The sequence below is a fragment of the Colletotrichum jinshuiense genome, chromosome 2 (assembly GCF_051148585.1).
Source record: "Colletotrichum jinshuiense chromosome 2, complete sequence".
Classification (NCBI taxonomy): domain Eukaryota; kingdom Fungi; phylum Ascomycota; class Sordariomycetes; order Glomerellales; family Glomerellaceae; genus Colletotrichum; species Colletotrichum jinshuiense.
The window spans coordinates 1,013,945-1,027,045 of NC_139309.1; the positions used below are offsets into that span (position 1 = coordinate 1,013,945).

The 13,101-nt window shown below is 52.8% G+C and overlaps 6 protein-coding genes across 6 annotated transcripts; 3 read left to right on the top strand and 3 right to left on the bottom strand.

Moving 5' to 3' along the window:
• Positions 1-466: 466 nt before the first annotated feature.
• EsH8_II_000268 (2-(3-amino-3-carboxypropyl)histidine synthase) lies at positions 467-1,886 on the top strand (the record flags this gene model as incomplete). Its single annotated transcript, XM_083263566.1, has 2 exons — positions 467-662; positions 733-1,886. The coding sequence occupies 2 exons, from the start codon at positions 467-469 to the stop codon at positions 1,884-1,886; spliced, it is 1,350 nt and encodes a 449-aa protein (XP_083120888.1).
• Positions 1,887-3,335: 1,449 nt separating this feature from the next.
• Positions 3,336-4,962, top strand: EsH8_II_000269 (Zn(II)2Cys6 transcription factor domain-containing protein; the record flags this gene model as incomplete). Its single annotated transcript, XM_083263567.1, has 2 exons — positions 3,336-3,385; positions 3,459-4,962. 2 exons carry the CDS (start codon positions 3,336-3,338, stop codon positions 4,960-4,962), a joined length of 1,554 nt encoding a protein of 517 aa, XP_083120889.1.
• A 537-nt stretch (positions 4,963-5,499) lies between these two features.
• Positions 5,500-6,716, bottom strand: EsH8_II_000270 (endo-1,4-beta-xylanase; the record flags this gene model as incomplete). Its single annotated transcript, XM_083263568.1, has 3 exons — positions 5,500-5,739; positions 5,803-6,438; positions 6,489-6,716. 3 exons carry the CDS (start codon positions 6,714-6,716, stop codon positions 5,500-5,502), a joined length of 1,104 nt encoding a protein of 367 aa, XP_083120890.1.
• A 1,881-nt stretch (positions 6,717-8,597) lies between these two features.
• On the bottom strand, positions 8,598-9,047 carry EsH8_II_000271 (chromosome transmission fidelity protein 8; the record flags this gene model as incomplete). The annotated part of the gene is made up of 1 exon (XM_083263569.1): positions 8,598-9,047. The coding sequence occupies one exon, from the start codon at positions 9,045-9,047 to the stop codon at positions 8,598-8,600; it is 450 nt and encodes a 149-aa protein (XP_083120891.1).
• A 436-nt stretch (positions 9,048-9,483) lies between these two features.
• On the top strand, positions 9,484-10,781 carry EsH8_II_000272 (40S ribosomal protein eS6; the record flags this gene model as incomplete). Its single annotated transcript, XM_083263570.1, has 5 exons — positions 9,484-9,489; positions 9,634-9,720; positions 9,835-10,197; positions 10,463-10,630; positions 10,686-10,781. 5 exons carry the CDS (start codon positions 9,484-9,486, stop codon positions 10,779-10,781), a joined length of 720 nt encoding a protein of 239 aa, XP_083120892.1.
• A 677-nt stretch (positions 10,782-11,458) lies between these two features.
• On the bottom strand, positions 11,459-12,963 carry EsH8_II_000273 (phosphoribosyltransferase-like protein; the record flags this gene model as incomplete). Its single annotated transcript, XM_083263571.1, has 6 exons — positions 11,459-11,685; positions 11,743-11,780; positions 11,840-12,165; positions 12,247-12,341; positions 12,440-12,570; positions 12,887-12,963. 6 exons carry the CDS (start codon positions 12,961-12,963, stop codon positions 11,459-11,461), a joined length of 894 nt encoding a protein of 297 aa, XP_083120893.1.
• Positions 12,964-13,101: the final 138 nt, after the last annotated feature.

The window sequence follows — 13,101 nt, forward strand, 5'->3', positions numbered from 1 at the left end:
CATATATCTGCCCTGCCTTTTAGTTCAGCCAATGCAGTTTCCTCTTACTCAAATGCATGTTTGGTGGTATTAAACCGGACCTAGGAATAAACTTGCATGTTCAATGCCCAGTACCGATTACATGTGATGTGTTGAGCTCACTGAGTGTCCCATCGAAACGTAATAATTTATGGACCTGAAAGAGAACTTAGCCAATAAGCATCCAGATATTAAGCTGCCTCGCTACCTGCATCTGATACTTTAGTCATCAATCTTATCGGCCCATTTGCCCCGCGAAAAATTCAGTTAACAGGAATAGAGAATCGCGGGGCAAATCTCATGGCGGACTCATTCGTGGGCAACTCTTTCACTCAGGATAGACTTGCGTCACGAATGAAATCCCCTGAGAACCACGGCGTCAGGACAATATTCAATTTACGAAACATCGGGTTCGAATACCGAAAACTAGGACAGCGTTATCTCAGCCATGGAGGAGGATCGGGCGCAAACCGACCTAGGCATTGCCGCCGACATTGAGGAGTCTCATCGCCAGGAGGAAGCGGCGGCTCAGCCGGTGCTGAAGCAGCCCAAGAAGCGTTTCGTCGGTAGAAGGACAGCGGCCGAGGCCGCGACCAAGAATGGAGGTGCCAATGGATCCATCGAGGACAGCAAGTCCATCCAAGGTGAGAACTTGAGCCCCCCCTCAACCTTTTATATGAGAGATGAGAGAGCGCCAAAGCTCATGTTTAACAGTCGCCCAACCCCGAAGAGGCCCACGGCTCTTGAACCAAGTGCCTCCTGAAATCCTCAACGACCCGGCACTCAAATCCGCCATTTCCATTCTCCCCTCAAACTACAGCTTCGAGATCCCCAAAACCATTCACCGTATCCGGTCCTCGGGCGCCAAGAAGGTCGCTCTCCAGATGCCCGAGGGTCTCCTCCTTTTCGCCACCACAATCTCAGATATTCTTACCGAGTTCTGCCCGGGTATCGAGACCCTCATTATGGGCGACGTCACCTACGGCGCGTGCTGCATCGATGACTACACCGCCCGCGCCATGGGCTGCGATCTTCTCGTACACTACGCTCACAGCTGCCTCATTCCAGTCGACGTGACAAAGATCAAGACACTCTACGTCTTTGTCGATATCAGTATTGACACCTCCCACCTCCTCGCCTCGCTCGAGCGCAACTTCGCCTCTGGCAAGAACATCGCCATTGTCGGCACCATCCAATTCAACGCCACCATCCACGGCGTGCGCGGGACCCTCGAGAAGGCCGGTTTTGGAGTCATAGTCCCGCAGATTGCGCCGCTGAGCAAAGGCGAGATTCTGGGCTGCACGAGCCCGCAGCTCAAGGGCGAGGAAAAGGTGGACATGATTCTCTACCTGGGCGACGGCCGCTTCCACTTGGAGAGCATCATGATCCACAACCCAACCATCCCCGCGTACCGCTACGACCCGTACTCACGCAAGCTGACCCGCGAGACATACGGCCACGACGAGATGCAGGACCTGCGGCGGCAGGCTATCCGCACGGCCAAGATGGCTAAGAAGTGGGGTCTGATCCTGGGGTCGCTGGGCCGGCAGGGCAACCCGCACACGATGGCGCTCATTGAGAAACGGCTCAAGGACCGCGGGATTCCCTGGGTGAACCTACTGCTGAGTGAAATCTTCCCAGGCAAGCTGGCCATGATGGCCGACGTCGAGTGCTGGGTACAGGTCGCGTGTCCACGCCTGAGCATTGACTGGGGCTACGCGTTCCCGCGGCCGCTGCTGACGCCATATGAGGCGTTGGTGGCGCTCGAGGTGAGGGATGATTGGGGCAAGGGGGTGTATCCCATGGACTACTATGGAAAGGACGGTCTTGGGAGGGTGAAGCCTGGGCAACTCGAGGCCAAGGTCTGAGCAATATGGGGATTTATTGGAAATCAAAAGTTCATGAGAATATATGGGAGCACGCAATGATACCTTTTTTTCGTTCAAGACAGCCCTGTACCGACTATGGATTTCGTACTCATGGCGTCGTATCTATTTGCACACTAGTTCTTCTCTTGCCATCAGAATTTACACCGTTCAATTAACCATTGAGGTATTAAACCCGATAAAGTCCGGAAACAGCCTGGCAGAGCACTGGAAGGGAACCAACTTTGCATTAAGACATCGCCAGTCTTGTATCTCCCCACGTCCTGTTGGAGACCTTGTTGATATGGACATATATGTTCCCGACCTCAAAGCTTGGAGAGTAGTCGATAGATCCAGGCCGGGACCTTCGAGAGAAGCGGAACTTCTCTACGGTAGGATAATCCCTGCAACTTGAAGCATTGAAGCTTGTATAAAAAAAGAAAAGACCGGTATTGGTCCGGCGAGGTTTCTTGTTCGGACTAACTCCCAAGGTACTACACATTCCTGAAGCGGCTTTGGGCAGGCTCGAAGTAGCCGGGGCTCTTCTATACAATTACAAGAAAGAGATTGGGTGTACTTGGTGAAAGAGATCATTCCTGTGTGAGAAGAAACTTACATCAAATGTAAGACTACCATCACGATCTTAGGAACCTCTCGTCAGATAAGAACGATTTTACAAGCCCGGGAAAAACTGCCAAGGCCAATTTCACTACGCTGAGCCTTGCTGTCGATGAATCCCACGCAATGGTTAGTTCGCATAGGCTGTGTAAAAGAACAACAGAGCCCTTGGGAAATAGACCCCTGTCTTGCCGCATCTGGCGCTTACGTTAACACCCTAACTTTACATACCAATTCTCTCACCGGAAATGCTAGAGGAGTAGGGCTGATGTCCGTATCAGCAATCCCAGCTCAATTCATGCCTTGCGTTAGTTGCCTGACTTGGCGGCCCCCAAATCCCTCTGAGGGATTACCATCCTTCAGGATCGGTACACTGTAACCGACCCCTATGAGTGCGCCGTCAAGGCCGGTATTATGAGCAATGAATGGCTCAGAATCATCCCTGAAGGTCCCACTCGGGAATCTTACCATCCTCCTCTTGGAAGTAAGATTACGCCGCGGTACCAAGACGCCAGCTTTGGGCCCAACCTGAGTTCGCTCTCAAGGGGAGATACCTGCACAGATAGTATGGAACAGTGGATCTCTACCAAGACCAGGCGCATGCTCTGGGGGTTCTCTAATTGGTTGCTTTGATTAATGAATCTCGAACCTAACGATCGAGCGGACTAATATATAGGCAGTCTGCATGTCCACCTTCCAACCCCTGAGAAGAATCATTCAACGCGTAAGAATCAACGCGCAAGAATCAACGCTATACAGGACTGAAATAGGACTTGTTTTCTCTACATACTCATCGATTGTTATTCAAGGCTGGTTCTTCTTGTGTTAGCTGAGATGGCCCGAAAAGGCAGCCGTAAGGTGAGGACCGGATGCTTTACCTGCAAGTAAGTGGATAAGGATGTCAGACTTGTAGTTTTCGCGGCCGAGATTTCATGGGCTCTAATTATGTGCTAATAGAACCCGCAAAGTCAAGTGCGATGAGTCCAAGCCAGGCTGCAAGAAATGCTCCAGTACCGGCCGCATATGTGACGGCTACCCGGCCCCGCCCCCCAAGCCGTCTAACCAGCTCCGGCTGCTCCGGCCTCAGAGCGTGTTCCCGAGCCTGAACAGTGAGGAGAGCAGGGCACTGCAGTTCTTCTGCGAGATTGTAGGGCCAAACCTGCCCGGTGCCACCGACCCGTTCTTCTGGACGCACCTCGTCATACAATTCAGCAGGTATGAGCCTGCGGTCAGGCACTCCGTAATTGCCATCAGCTCGCTATACGAGGACGTCCGCCGTGCCCAGGAGAGCCCGTTCTATCTGAGAAACAAACACCTTAAAAATAATGCGCTCGCGCTGCGGCACTACAACGCCGCCATTAAGGAGCTGATGGTGATGGATAACCAGGGGCTGGTGCTGCTGGTTTGTCTCCTCTTCATCTGTGTTGAATTCCTACAGTCCAACAGGGAGACTGCTCTTCGCCACTGCGCTCATGGTATCGCTATTCTCGCCAGTTCCGACTCTTCCTCGTTTAAATGGGTGAGGCAGCACTTGGTGCCGTTATTTCGCCGCCTGAGCGCCCTTCCCTTCTTCTTTGGGGGTGGCCCGGAGGATGTGCTCGATTTGAGCGTCTCAAAATACCCCGTACCAGCGTTATTTCATACCCTTTCGGAAGCAGAAGACATGATAGACGACATCTTCAACCAGGCGATGCAGCTGATTCGCCGTGGCGATTCGTATCGTGTGGGACACAAGCAGCACAAAACACCCCCGCCCGAGCTGTTCAAGGAACAAGACAGGATCAGGTATCTCCTAGGGCAGTGGTACGACTTATTCACCCGTTTCGAGACTATATCGACGTCTCAGGCCACGCGGATTTCGAAATGCGCGCGGTTGTTCGCCCTGGCGCGGTTTCGGATCTGTCGAATATGGTCGAGCATGGCATTCAATCGCTCTGAGATGGACTACGACCAACATCACGACGAGTTCCGACAACTGATCGAGGAAAGCTCTCACGTAGCCGCCTTGCAAGAAAATGACAGCCCCAAGACGAGCCCCTCATTTGAGATGGGCTTCATAGCACCCCTTTTCTTCATCGTAATGAAGTGCAGATTTCTAGACCTTCGGCTGTCGGCCCTGGATCTACTCAGGAGACTCTCAGCACCCAGGGAAAATCTCTGGGATAGGGACGGGATGTATTACTTGGGCAGACGGATCATTGAGATAGAGCACGGATTGGTCCTGGACAGCGGAGGTCAGCCAAGCTCGGCATTTCCAGCCTGTTGTTACGGCCTGCCTCCAGAAGAGATGAGGGTACGACAGTTTATTGCCGAATTTGTGAGTGGCCAGCAAGACAACTTTCATGGACACGAGATACGCGGCAGCAAAGTTGTCGTTTTCATGCGGACCCCTGAGGGTAGAATCTATCTTCGCCCCGAAGTCTTAACTGAGGAGCCCCTTAGGCTGCCGACCTCTAGTTGAGAATATATCTAGGGTTTTCTTTCGCAATAGACCACAAGGGAATGCCATGGCCTAAACCATGCATCATTTCAGCCTGGTTTTATTCTAATCAAGATTCTCATCTTACGTGCTTAATGGAGACACCTGAGCCACAAGTTACTGACATCAGAACCACGAGGGCCGTCTGTACCCTTGCAGAGTTGCGGCATGCTGAAAGAGGATAGAGGTGTTTAATATGCAAAAGAATATGTCAAGAAAACAGACTTCTGGTTGAAAAGATTATCCTAGCAAGGTCAATTGTATGGCTGGGTGCGAAGATTCAAGTCCCTTTCTCGTAGATGATCCCTGCGTGATTCTAGGAGTTATGTTCGCCAGCCTCTCGCTCCTATGGCTTCTCTGCAGTTCTATCTACGACCTAATTACTTTGATTTGGGAGAGTAGATTTACGGCAAGTCGGTATTGTCCCTTATGTTATATGGGCCATCCCTTTTTGATTCGGTTTAGACCACAATATCCAAATACCACACAGCACGAGGCTATCTTTCCGGTAACTGGTATTTAAAAGAGCGTCTTGCTTTTCCCAGAGTCCAAAGATCTTCGCCTCCTACACGGAGGAGCAGTCTTGTTCTTCAATGCCTCGAGTACACCATCATAGGCGGGGTGTTTGCTGAAGTCGTCGAACCAGAGAAGGGCGGCACCCTCGCCCTCAAAGACGTATGGTACCCAGCTGAAGGGGTCGTAGAAGTCCCAAATTGTAACACCAACACAGGCCGGGACCTGAACGCAAGCGCCAACAGACTGCCACGAGCGATGTTAGCAAGTTGTAAAAAAGCAACCAGGGAGCAAGTTGTATAGACTTACGGCCTTGTAAGCTTGCTTCTGCCATTCTAAGTTCGTCTCGTTCAAAGGGAGCTCGATCCTGACGTCAAGTTCCGTCAGGGCAACCTCAACACCAAGCTCGGCGTAGGAGCGGATGACGTCGATCTGCTGGTCCAGGGTTGGCGCCCGGTGAGCTACAAGATGGGCCTGCATGCCAACGCCGTCGACTTTGATGCCATCGTCTTGAAGCAGCTTGACGATGCGCTTGGCGCCCTCACTCTTGGGACCGACTGTCTCGAGGTTGTAGTCATTGTAGTATAGCTTCGCATCCGGGTCAACCTCGGCCGCGGTCCGGAAGGCCAGCTTGATGTACTCCTCTCCGAGCACGTTGTAGAAGACGGACTCACGGTAGGTGCCGTCCTCGTTCAGAGCTTCATTAACGACGTCCCACGCGTAACACCGGCCCTTCCAATGCCCGGCCACCGCCTTAACGTGTCTGACAATCGCTTCAGTCAGTCCTTCTGGTGTCCACTCGGTGGTTTCGACCCAAGGGGCGAGCTGGCTGTGCCAAACGAGGGCATGGCATCGCAGGATTTGTCCGTTCTCTTCGGCAATGGACGAGACTATTTCGCCCTCTGTGAAGTTGAAGACACCTGGCTCGGGTTCGACGAAGAGCCACTAAGAGTAATGTCAGCTGGGGATCGAGTGACTCGTACATGAAGACTGACTTTTTGGCCGTTGGTTGGAGTCGTCTGACCAAACTCATTGGTATCGTCCAAGATAGCGTCGTACTGAGCATACGCCTCCTCCAGGCCAGCGCGCTCACGCTGTCCAGGGGAGTCGGTTGCGGCACCGAAGTACAATAATCCGGCCTTCTTTGCATAATAGTCAAGCTGGGCGGAGGCAATTGGGAGAGACGCCGCCAGCAAGGGCACGGTGAGGGATTGGAGATGCATCGTAGCCGTTGACACCGGGACCTGGTGAAGAAACACCGAGCAGAAAGGACCTATCTCAAGAGACCGAGATCGGAAAGGTGGAGGATAAAGAGCCCAGCAAACACAGTTTACGATGAAGGCAGCTCAATTCATATATGCAAGGTCCGGTTCGGGATGTGACTACACCTCCATATTTACCCCAATTTCCCAGACTACGGGACGAGGGCCATCTCCAGATCATCTCATGCAATGGGGCTGGGCTAGCGAAAATGACCCCGGTTGACGTTCACGAGGTGAGGAGAACCCGGCCCAGCCATGGCTCGCCCACCGCCTGAGAACCATGAGAACCAAGACCTGCAAGTTTGGGTTGCATTGTGTTGGTTGAATGAAGCCGATGAAAGGAAGACTGGTCCATTGGAGAGAAAAACGTATCAAAGAGCGGAGGATACATCCGCGATGTGGGTTTCGGGACAAGAGTGCTGGAAGAGGAGTTCATTCCGGCAAGAACCAGAGTTGTCCTGCTGGCGGCCAAGGGGAACCAATAGCGCTTCCATGGCTAACGACTTGCAGGGGTTGTCCCTGACATAAACTTCCCCATCTCTTGCTGGGGTAAAGGGGTACTGTTCAATCAGGCTGTCCGCGGTTAAATTAAAGTTGCAACAGCGAGCATTTATCCTAATAGCCTCCTCGGGTAGGCTCCAAAGCCACCCCCTCACGCTGGTGCGGAGATGTGGAGAATCCCTGATCACCATCAGACTCTCGACACTTACGGATATTGTGATGACGATTGACTCTGTACGCGAGCTTTGCCAAGTGTCCGATGTACACTAAGAAGACCTACTTCAGAGGATTTGAGCAACACACAAACCCGCGTTTCAATTGAGCCATGTGATGGCGAGGGTTGCTTGGAAGCGTACTCGCCTAGCAGTAGCTGCTGGAAATCTCAACCATCATCGCAGGAGACTACGTATTCCGTTGCGCAATTCATGTAAGTCGCTCTTGGGTATGAGCAGAGTGATAGCCGAAGATTGATACTGTCGAGTTACCTTATTCCCTCCTCGGATATCAAGGTCAAGGAACTTTCGATATGTGATTGCTGAACGGATGACGAGCGTCCTGCTCTGCCTTGCGACGGATGCAAAAGAAGCTCTCATGAAATTACACTGGATCAGCTCAGCGAAGAAGATCACGACTGGAATGCCGTTGTAACGTCTCAAACCATGCTCCTGATACTTTAACGTAACCAAGAAGACATGCAGCGCCGACCGGACCAGAAATGCAATCCTGTTCACTCCACCGAATACCTGCAGACCTCGGACTCAGACGAGCGGCAGTCCTATTGGCAACCACAGCCGGACTTCTTTCAGTTTGTGTGTGATTGCAGTGATTCTACTCAGCAATACCTGCCCCCTTTTTCAACGACGAAACTCCTCGCCACGTGATGCCGTGCAAGCTCATAAGGCTCCATGGCAGCTTATCAGTTGTTTGAGCGATTCCTGCTATATGAAGGACGCGCGCGTAGCTGCCAGGCAACCCCAATGAAGAGAATAGTCCAGTCCAGTCCTTGTCCATGCTGGAAACAATCCGCTGCGATTTGCAGTGGAACCACTTCTGAAGAGGTTGTCTGTACGCCGTTGGCCGAGTTGCGAAAAGCTGATGTTGCCGTTTGACTTCAGCCATCGACCGACAACTAGGAAGGCTAGAGCGTACGCTGAATGTAGCGACACATCATGGTGGCTTCTCGAGGGCGCCCTCTCATTGGATCAGGTTGAGTGTAGATGTTCTGTATCGTGCCCAGATCCGAGGAGCCGCATGCTCTGTAGGTCGCTCCTTTGTTGTGCGCTGAGGAATTATTCAACGGCCACTTCCCCAACCTTGAGTTATCATAGACGGATATTTCTCCTACGTAGTCTCCGTGCCAACTGGCTCAGGTCGCTGTCCGAACATGATCTTGTACTTGACAATTTCAGCTATTTCCAATTCCTCTTCAGTCCCTTCGTCATTGCTGGAACTAGTGTCCCCTTTGCGGCGCACAATAGCCATCGCCTTCGGGAGCTTCTTGACTTCGCCGTGCAATCGCTGGTGCTGACCGACGTAAAGAAAGACTCGCTTCATCCACGCTGTGCTGCCTTCCTCATGAGTTTCTGGATGGTAATCAGGAAAGACAACCCTGCCGATGGAGATCTCGGGGTTGGACCCGTTAATATCTTCCTCGGGATTAAGCTGCGGCAGGTTGATAGTGCCTTGCATCTCTAGCAGTGCAAGTCCAGAAGGGGTCTTTATGAGTGGAGGCAACGGGCTGTCCAAGGCCGGTGATCCCTTTCTAGGAGGGTGAATCTTAACTGATGACATGATGTCGCTGAATGTTCAGAATAGAAAGGGGTGGGGATATTGTGTTGAGGAGGGGAGCCGTGTGCACTGTAGGTAGTGGATATGTTGGTCGTTCATAAACAACCTGTAAGAGAGTTCGCAACCAATAGATGAGGACTCGACGGAGGTACGTATATTGACCCGGTATCATCCCCAAAAGGAACGGCAAGCACGTGAGCTTGTGGGTTAGGTCTGGCCCGACCACCACGGAAAAGTGGATAATCGGTTGCACAATTCGCCGATTGCGCCTAAGGTCGGAAAACACAATCTGATTGGCCAAGGTGTTTTTTTCTGGCTCCAGCAGCCCTAGCGACACACACATCTCAAAATTTGGCGATTTTACTTTCCTTCCATCACTGAACTTCCACGCCCAACGCCCAGCCAGTCGACAGCTCTTGCACCACCCAACGCCGGCAAGATGAAGGTAAGATAACACCCCGAATACGAGAGCAGCACGCAAATGCGACCGACGATCTTGCGATTAATCGACTTCATTTGTGTTGTTGCTCTGTTGCCCTTGTAGCAGGGAAAGTTTGCACAAGGCTGACATAGGTTTTTTCTCCCACAGTTGAACATCTCCTACCCTGCCAATGGCAGCCAGAAGCTCATCGACATTGAGGATGAGCGCAAGCTCCGCATCTTCATGGAGAAGCGCGTACGTCCTTCCACTTGCGAGACCCTCGACGCCGGAGACGAGAGACGAAAATCCTCGAACCGATGGCGAATTGTCTTGGCGTAGGAATGGGTATACTGACAATTTCACGAACAGATGGGCGCTGAGGTCCCCGGTGACTCTGTCGGCGACGAGTTCAAGGGCTACATCTTCCGCATCACCGGCGGCAACGACAAGCAGGGTTTCCCCATGAAGCAGGGTGTCATGCACCCTACCCGTGTCCGTCTCCTCCTCGCTGAGGGCCACTCCTGCTACCGCCCCCGCCGCACCGGCGAGCGCAAGCGCAAGTCCGTCCGTGGCTGCATCGTCGGCATGGACCTGTCCGTCCTCGCTCTCTCTATCGTCAAGCAGGGCGACAACGACATCCCCGGCCTCACCGACGTCGTCCACCCCAAGCGTCTCGGCCCCAAGCGCGCCACTAAGATCCGCAAGTTCTTCAGCCTCACCAAGGATGACGATGTATGTGTGCTCCCTGTTGCGATCCACCCCAACAGCCACTTCGTCATCGCCTACCCGGTGCTGCGGCGGAGGATCCAGCAGACTGGGTAGAGTGTGAGAGAAGGGACCGTGTTTCCCTCCCTTTTTCGATATATTGTCTGTTGAGGCCTTGTAAAAGCGCGCCAGACGTAGGAGAACAAGGGACGGGGACCACGTGTCAGGCTTTGTGAAACAAAACTCCAACCAACTACAGTGACTAATACGGCAATTTTGCTGCAATCAATAGGTCCGCAAGTACGTCATCCGCCGCGAGGTCCAGCCCAAGGGCGAGGGCAAGAAGCCTTACACCAAGGCTCCCAAGATCCAGAGACTCGTCACCCCCCAGCGTCTCCAGCACAAGCGCCACCGCATTGCCCTCAAGCGCCGCCAGGCCGAGAAGGTCAAGGACGAGGCCGTATGTTTCCCCTGTCCCAACTGCGCTTATAACATCGCGTTAACCCCATCTCCAGAACGAGTACGCCCAGGTCCTCGCCAAGCGCGTTGCCGAGCGCAAGGCCGAGAAGTCCGAGCTGCGCAAGCGCCGCGCTTCCTCCATGCGCAAGTAAACTTTTGGCGTTGGGAAAATGAAAAAGTGAAAGAATACTCGGGTCTTCTGGTTTTCTTGCATCGGGCGTGGACGGGAATTAAGGGACTGGGAAGTCGTTACGAAACCAGTTTCAGTCATCACGAATGTATAGGGCATTCAAAATGGAAATGCATCCTTGACGCGCGAATACCACCAGCAATTGTTTTTGATGTTTTTAAACCATGATATGCTGCCCCTCCGTGCCACTGGTCCAAACACCACTCGTATACTCCCCTCGAGCAGTCTTTTCTCAGCTAAGACCGACAGAAGAGGACAGGAGACGCAATCTCTATGTTCATGTTGCCCCGCCAATCAAGCCCAAGCCGAAAGGACTTGAAATTTTTTCCCTGGCGCGGGGCGGGGATCGGGTCAGCTCCAGGTGGTGGTCCCTGTTCATCATTTGTGGAGGTGACAACCAATGTAAGGCTTGACAAGGGGGTAAACGATTCACCCCATTCACGCACTGGACAATGCAAAAGAATTCTCATAAAAAGCCATTGTTTGCTCTATCGTACTTGTTGTGTCGTTCATGCGAACTTTTCTCTAAAAGCAGTACTCTGCTGGAAGAAACCCTTCAATGCCATGCCGTACGCCCCTGAAACCCATGCCATGTATAACCTAGGCTGCTTGAAACCACGAAACTCACATAACCCCTCTCTACACGGGCACGTGGTTGAAGAGGTAGCTGACACTCTCGCCATTATGGGTGCGACGGATGGCTTCGCCCAGGACCTGGCTGATGTCGATAACGCGCAGCTTGGGGCAGCGCTCGATCTTGTCTCCCAGGGGCACCGTGTTGGTGACGACGATGCGAGACAGGCAGCTCTTGTTCAGCGTCTCGACCGCATTGCCGCTCAACACGCCGTGGGTGACGATGGCAATGACTTTGGATTAAGTCAGTAGGCAGTTGCAAAGTCAACAAATCTTGTAGTGGAACGTACCTTCACGAGCACCACCAGTCTCGAGAGTCTCAGCAGCCCTATAGCTATTGTTAGCGACAGATTGACATGATGTCGTGGTGCTATGGAGTGTACGAACTTGGCGAGGGTGCCGCAGGTGTCGGCCATGTCGTCCACCAAGATGGCGATCTTGTCCGTTACATCTCCGACAAGAATCATACGGCCAACGACATTGGGGCGAGGACGCTCCTTGTGGATGAGGGCGAAGCCGGTCTCGAGGCGATCGGCAATACCGGTGGCTCGCTTGGCACCGCCTGCGTCGGGGCTGACAATGACGCAGTCCTGGACGTTCATGTTGGATCTAATCCACTGGAGCACACTTGGCTCAGCGTACAGGTTATCGACGGGGATATTGAAGAAGCCCTGGATCTGCGAGGCGTGGAGGTCCATCGTGATGACGTGGTTCTGTATTTTACAAATGTGTCAGTGATAGGCGCCGTTTTCACTTCTGCATTCTCTCTCGGAGATCGGGATCTCAGAACTTACGCATCCTGAAACCTGCAACATGTTCGCAACCAGTTTCGCGCTGATCGGGGCACGACTCTTATCCTTCTTATCCTGTCTAGCGTAAGGGAAGCAAGCTGCGCGTCCCCGCCGTCAGCAACCATTTGACCGTTGACGAAACGTCCCTAGGCGCCCCCTCCAGAAAGGGAAAAAAAAAGAAAAAGGGAACACTAACGAATGACAGCAGTGATTCGGCGGGCGGAAGCGGTTCTGCAGGCGTGAATCATGATCAGGAGCTCCATGAGCCCGTCGTTGATGTTTCCGGGTTCGCTCGACTGCACGATGAAGACATCCTCGTCTCGCACGCTCTCGCCAACAGTGACACAGTAAAGACGTCAGTTCTACAGGCGCCCAACGTTAAGCCTGCTCGGTCGAGAGATTGCTCGCTAACCTCGTTTCTTGGTTGGAGTAGTTCAGGCTACAAATGCGAAAGTGGTCAATTCAAGTGTCCCAGATGAATAGTATTGAGTCGGCGCGGAAATGCGCAAAATCGGAGGGGGGATCGAGCTCACCTCATGGTCTTTGCAAGGGGAATGCCCAGTCTGTAGCCGGCGCAATCGCACGTCAGAAGCCATATTTCCAAGCAGGGAGGTGCAAGAGCAATTGACTGGGGCAAACAAACCGCTGAGCGACCTTCTCGGACAATTGCCCATGGCTGCTGCCCTTAAGGAGCTTGATGTCGTTCGCCATATCCCCCATGAGGACGGTCGTTGTATGACGACGAGGGGAAAAGAAGAAGAAAAGAAAAGGAAGGTTCGAGGAGGGGCGATCGGCCGAGTATTAAGGGCTGCAGCACCTGCTGATGTTTGCAGGCTAAGGTCGGTCGTTTGCTTTGGG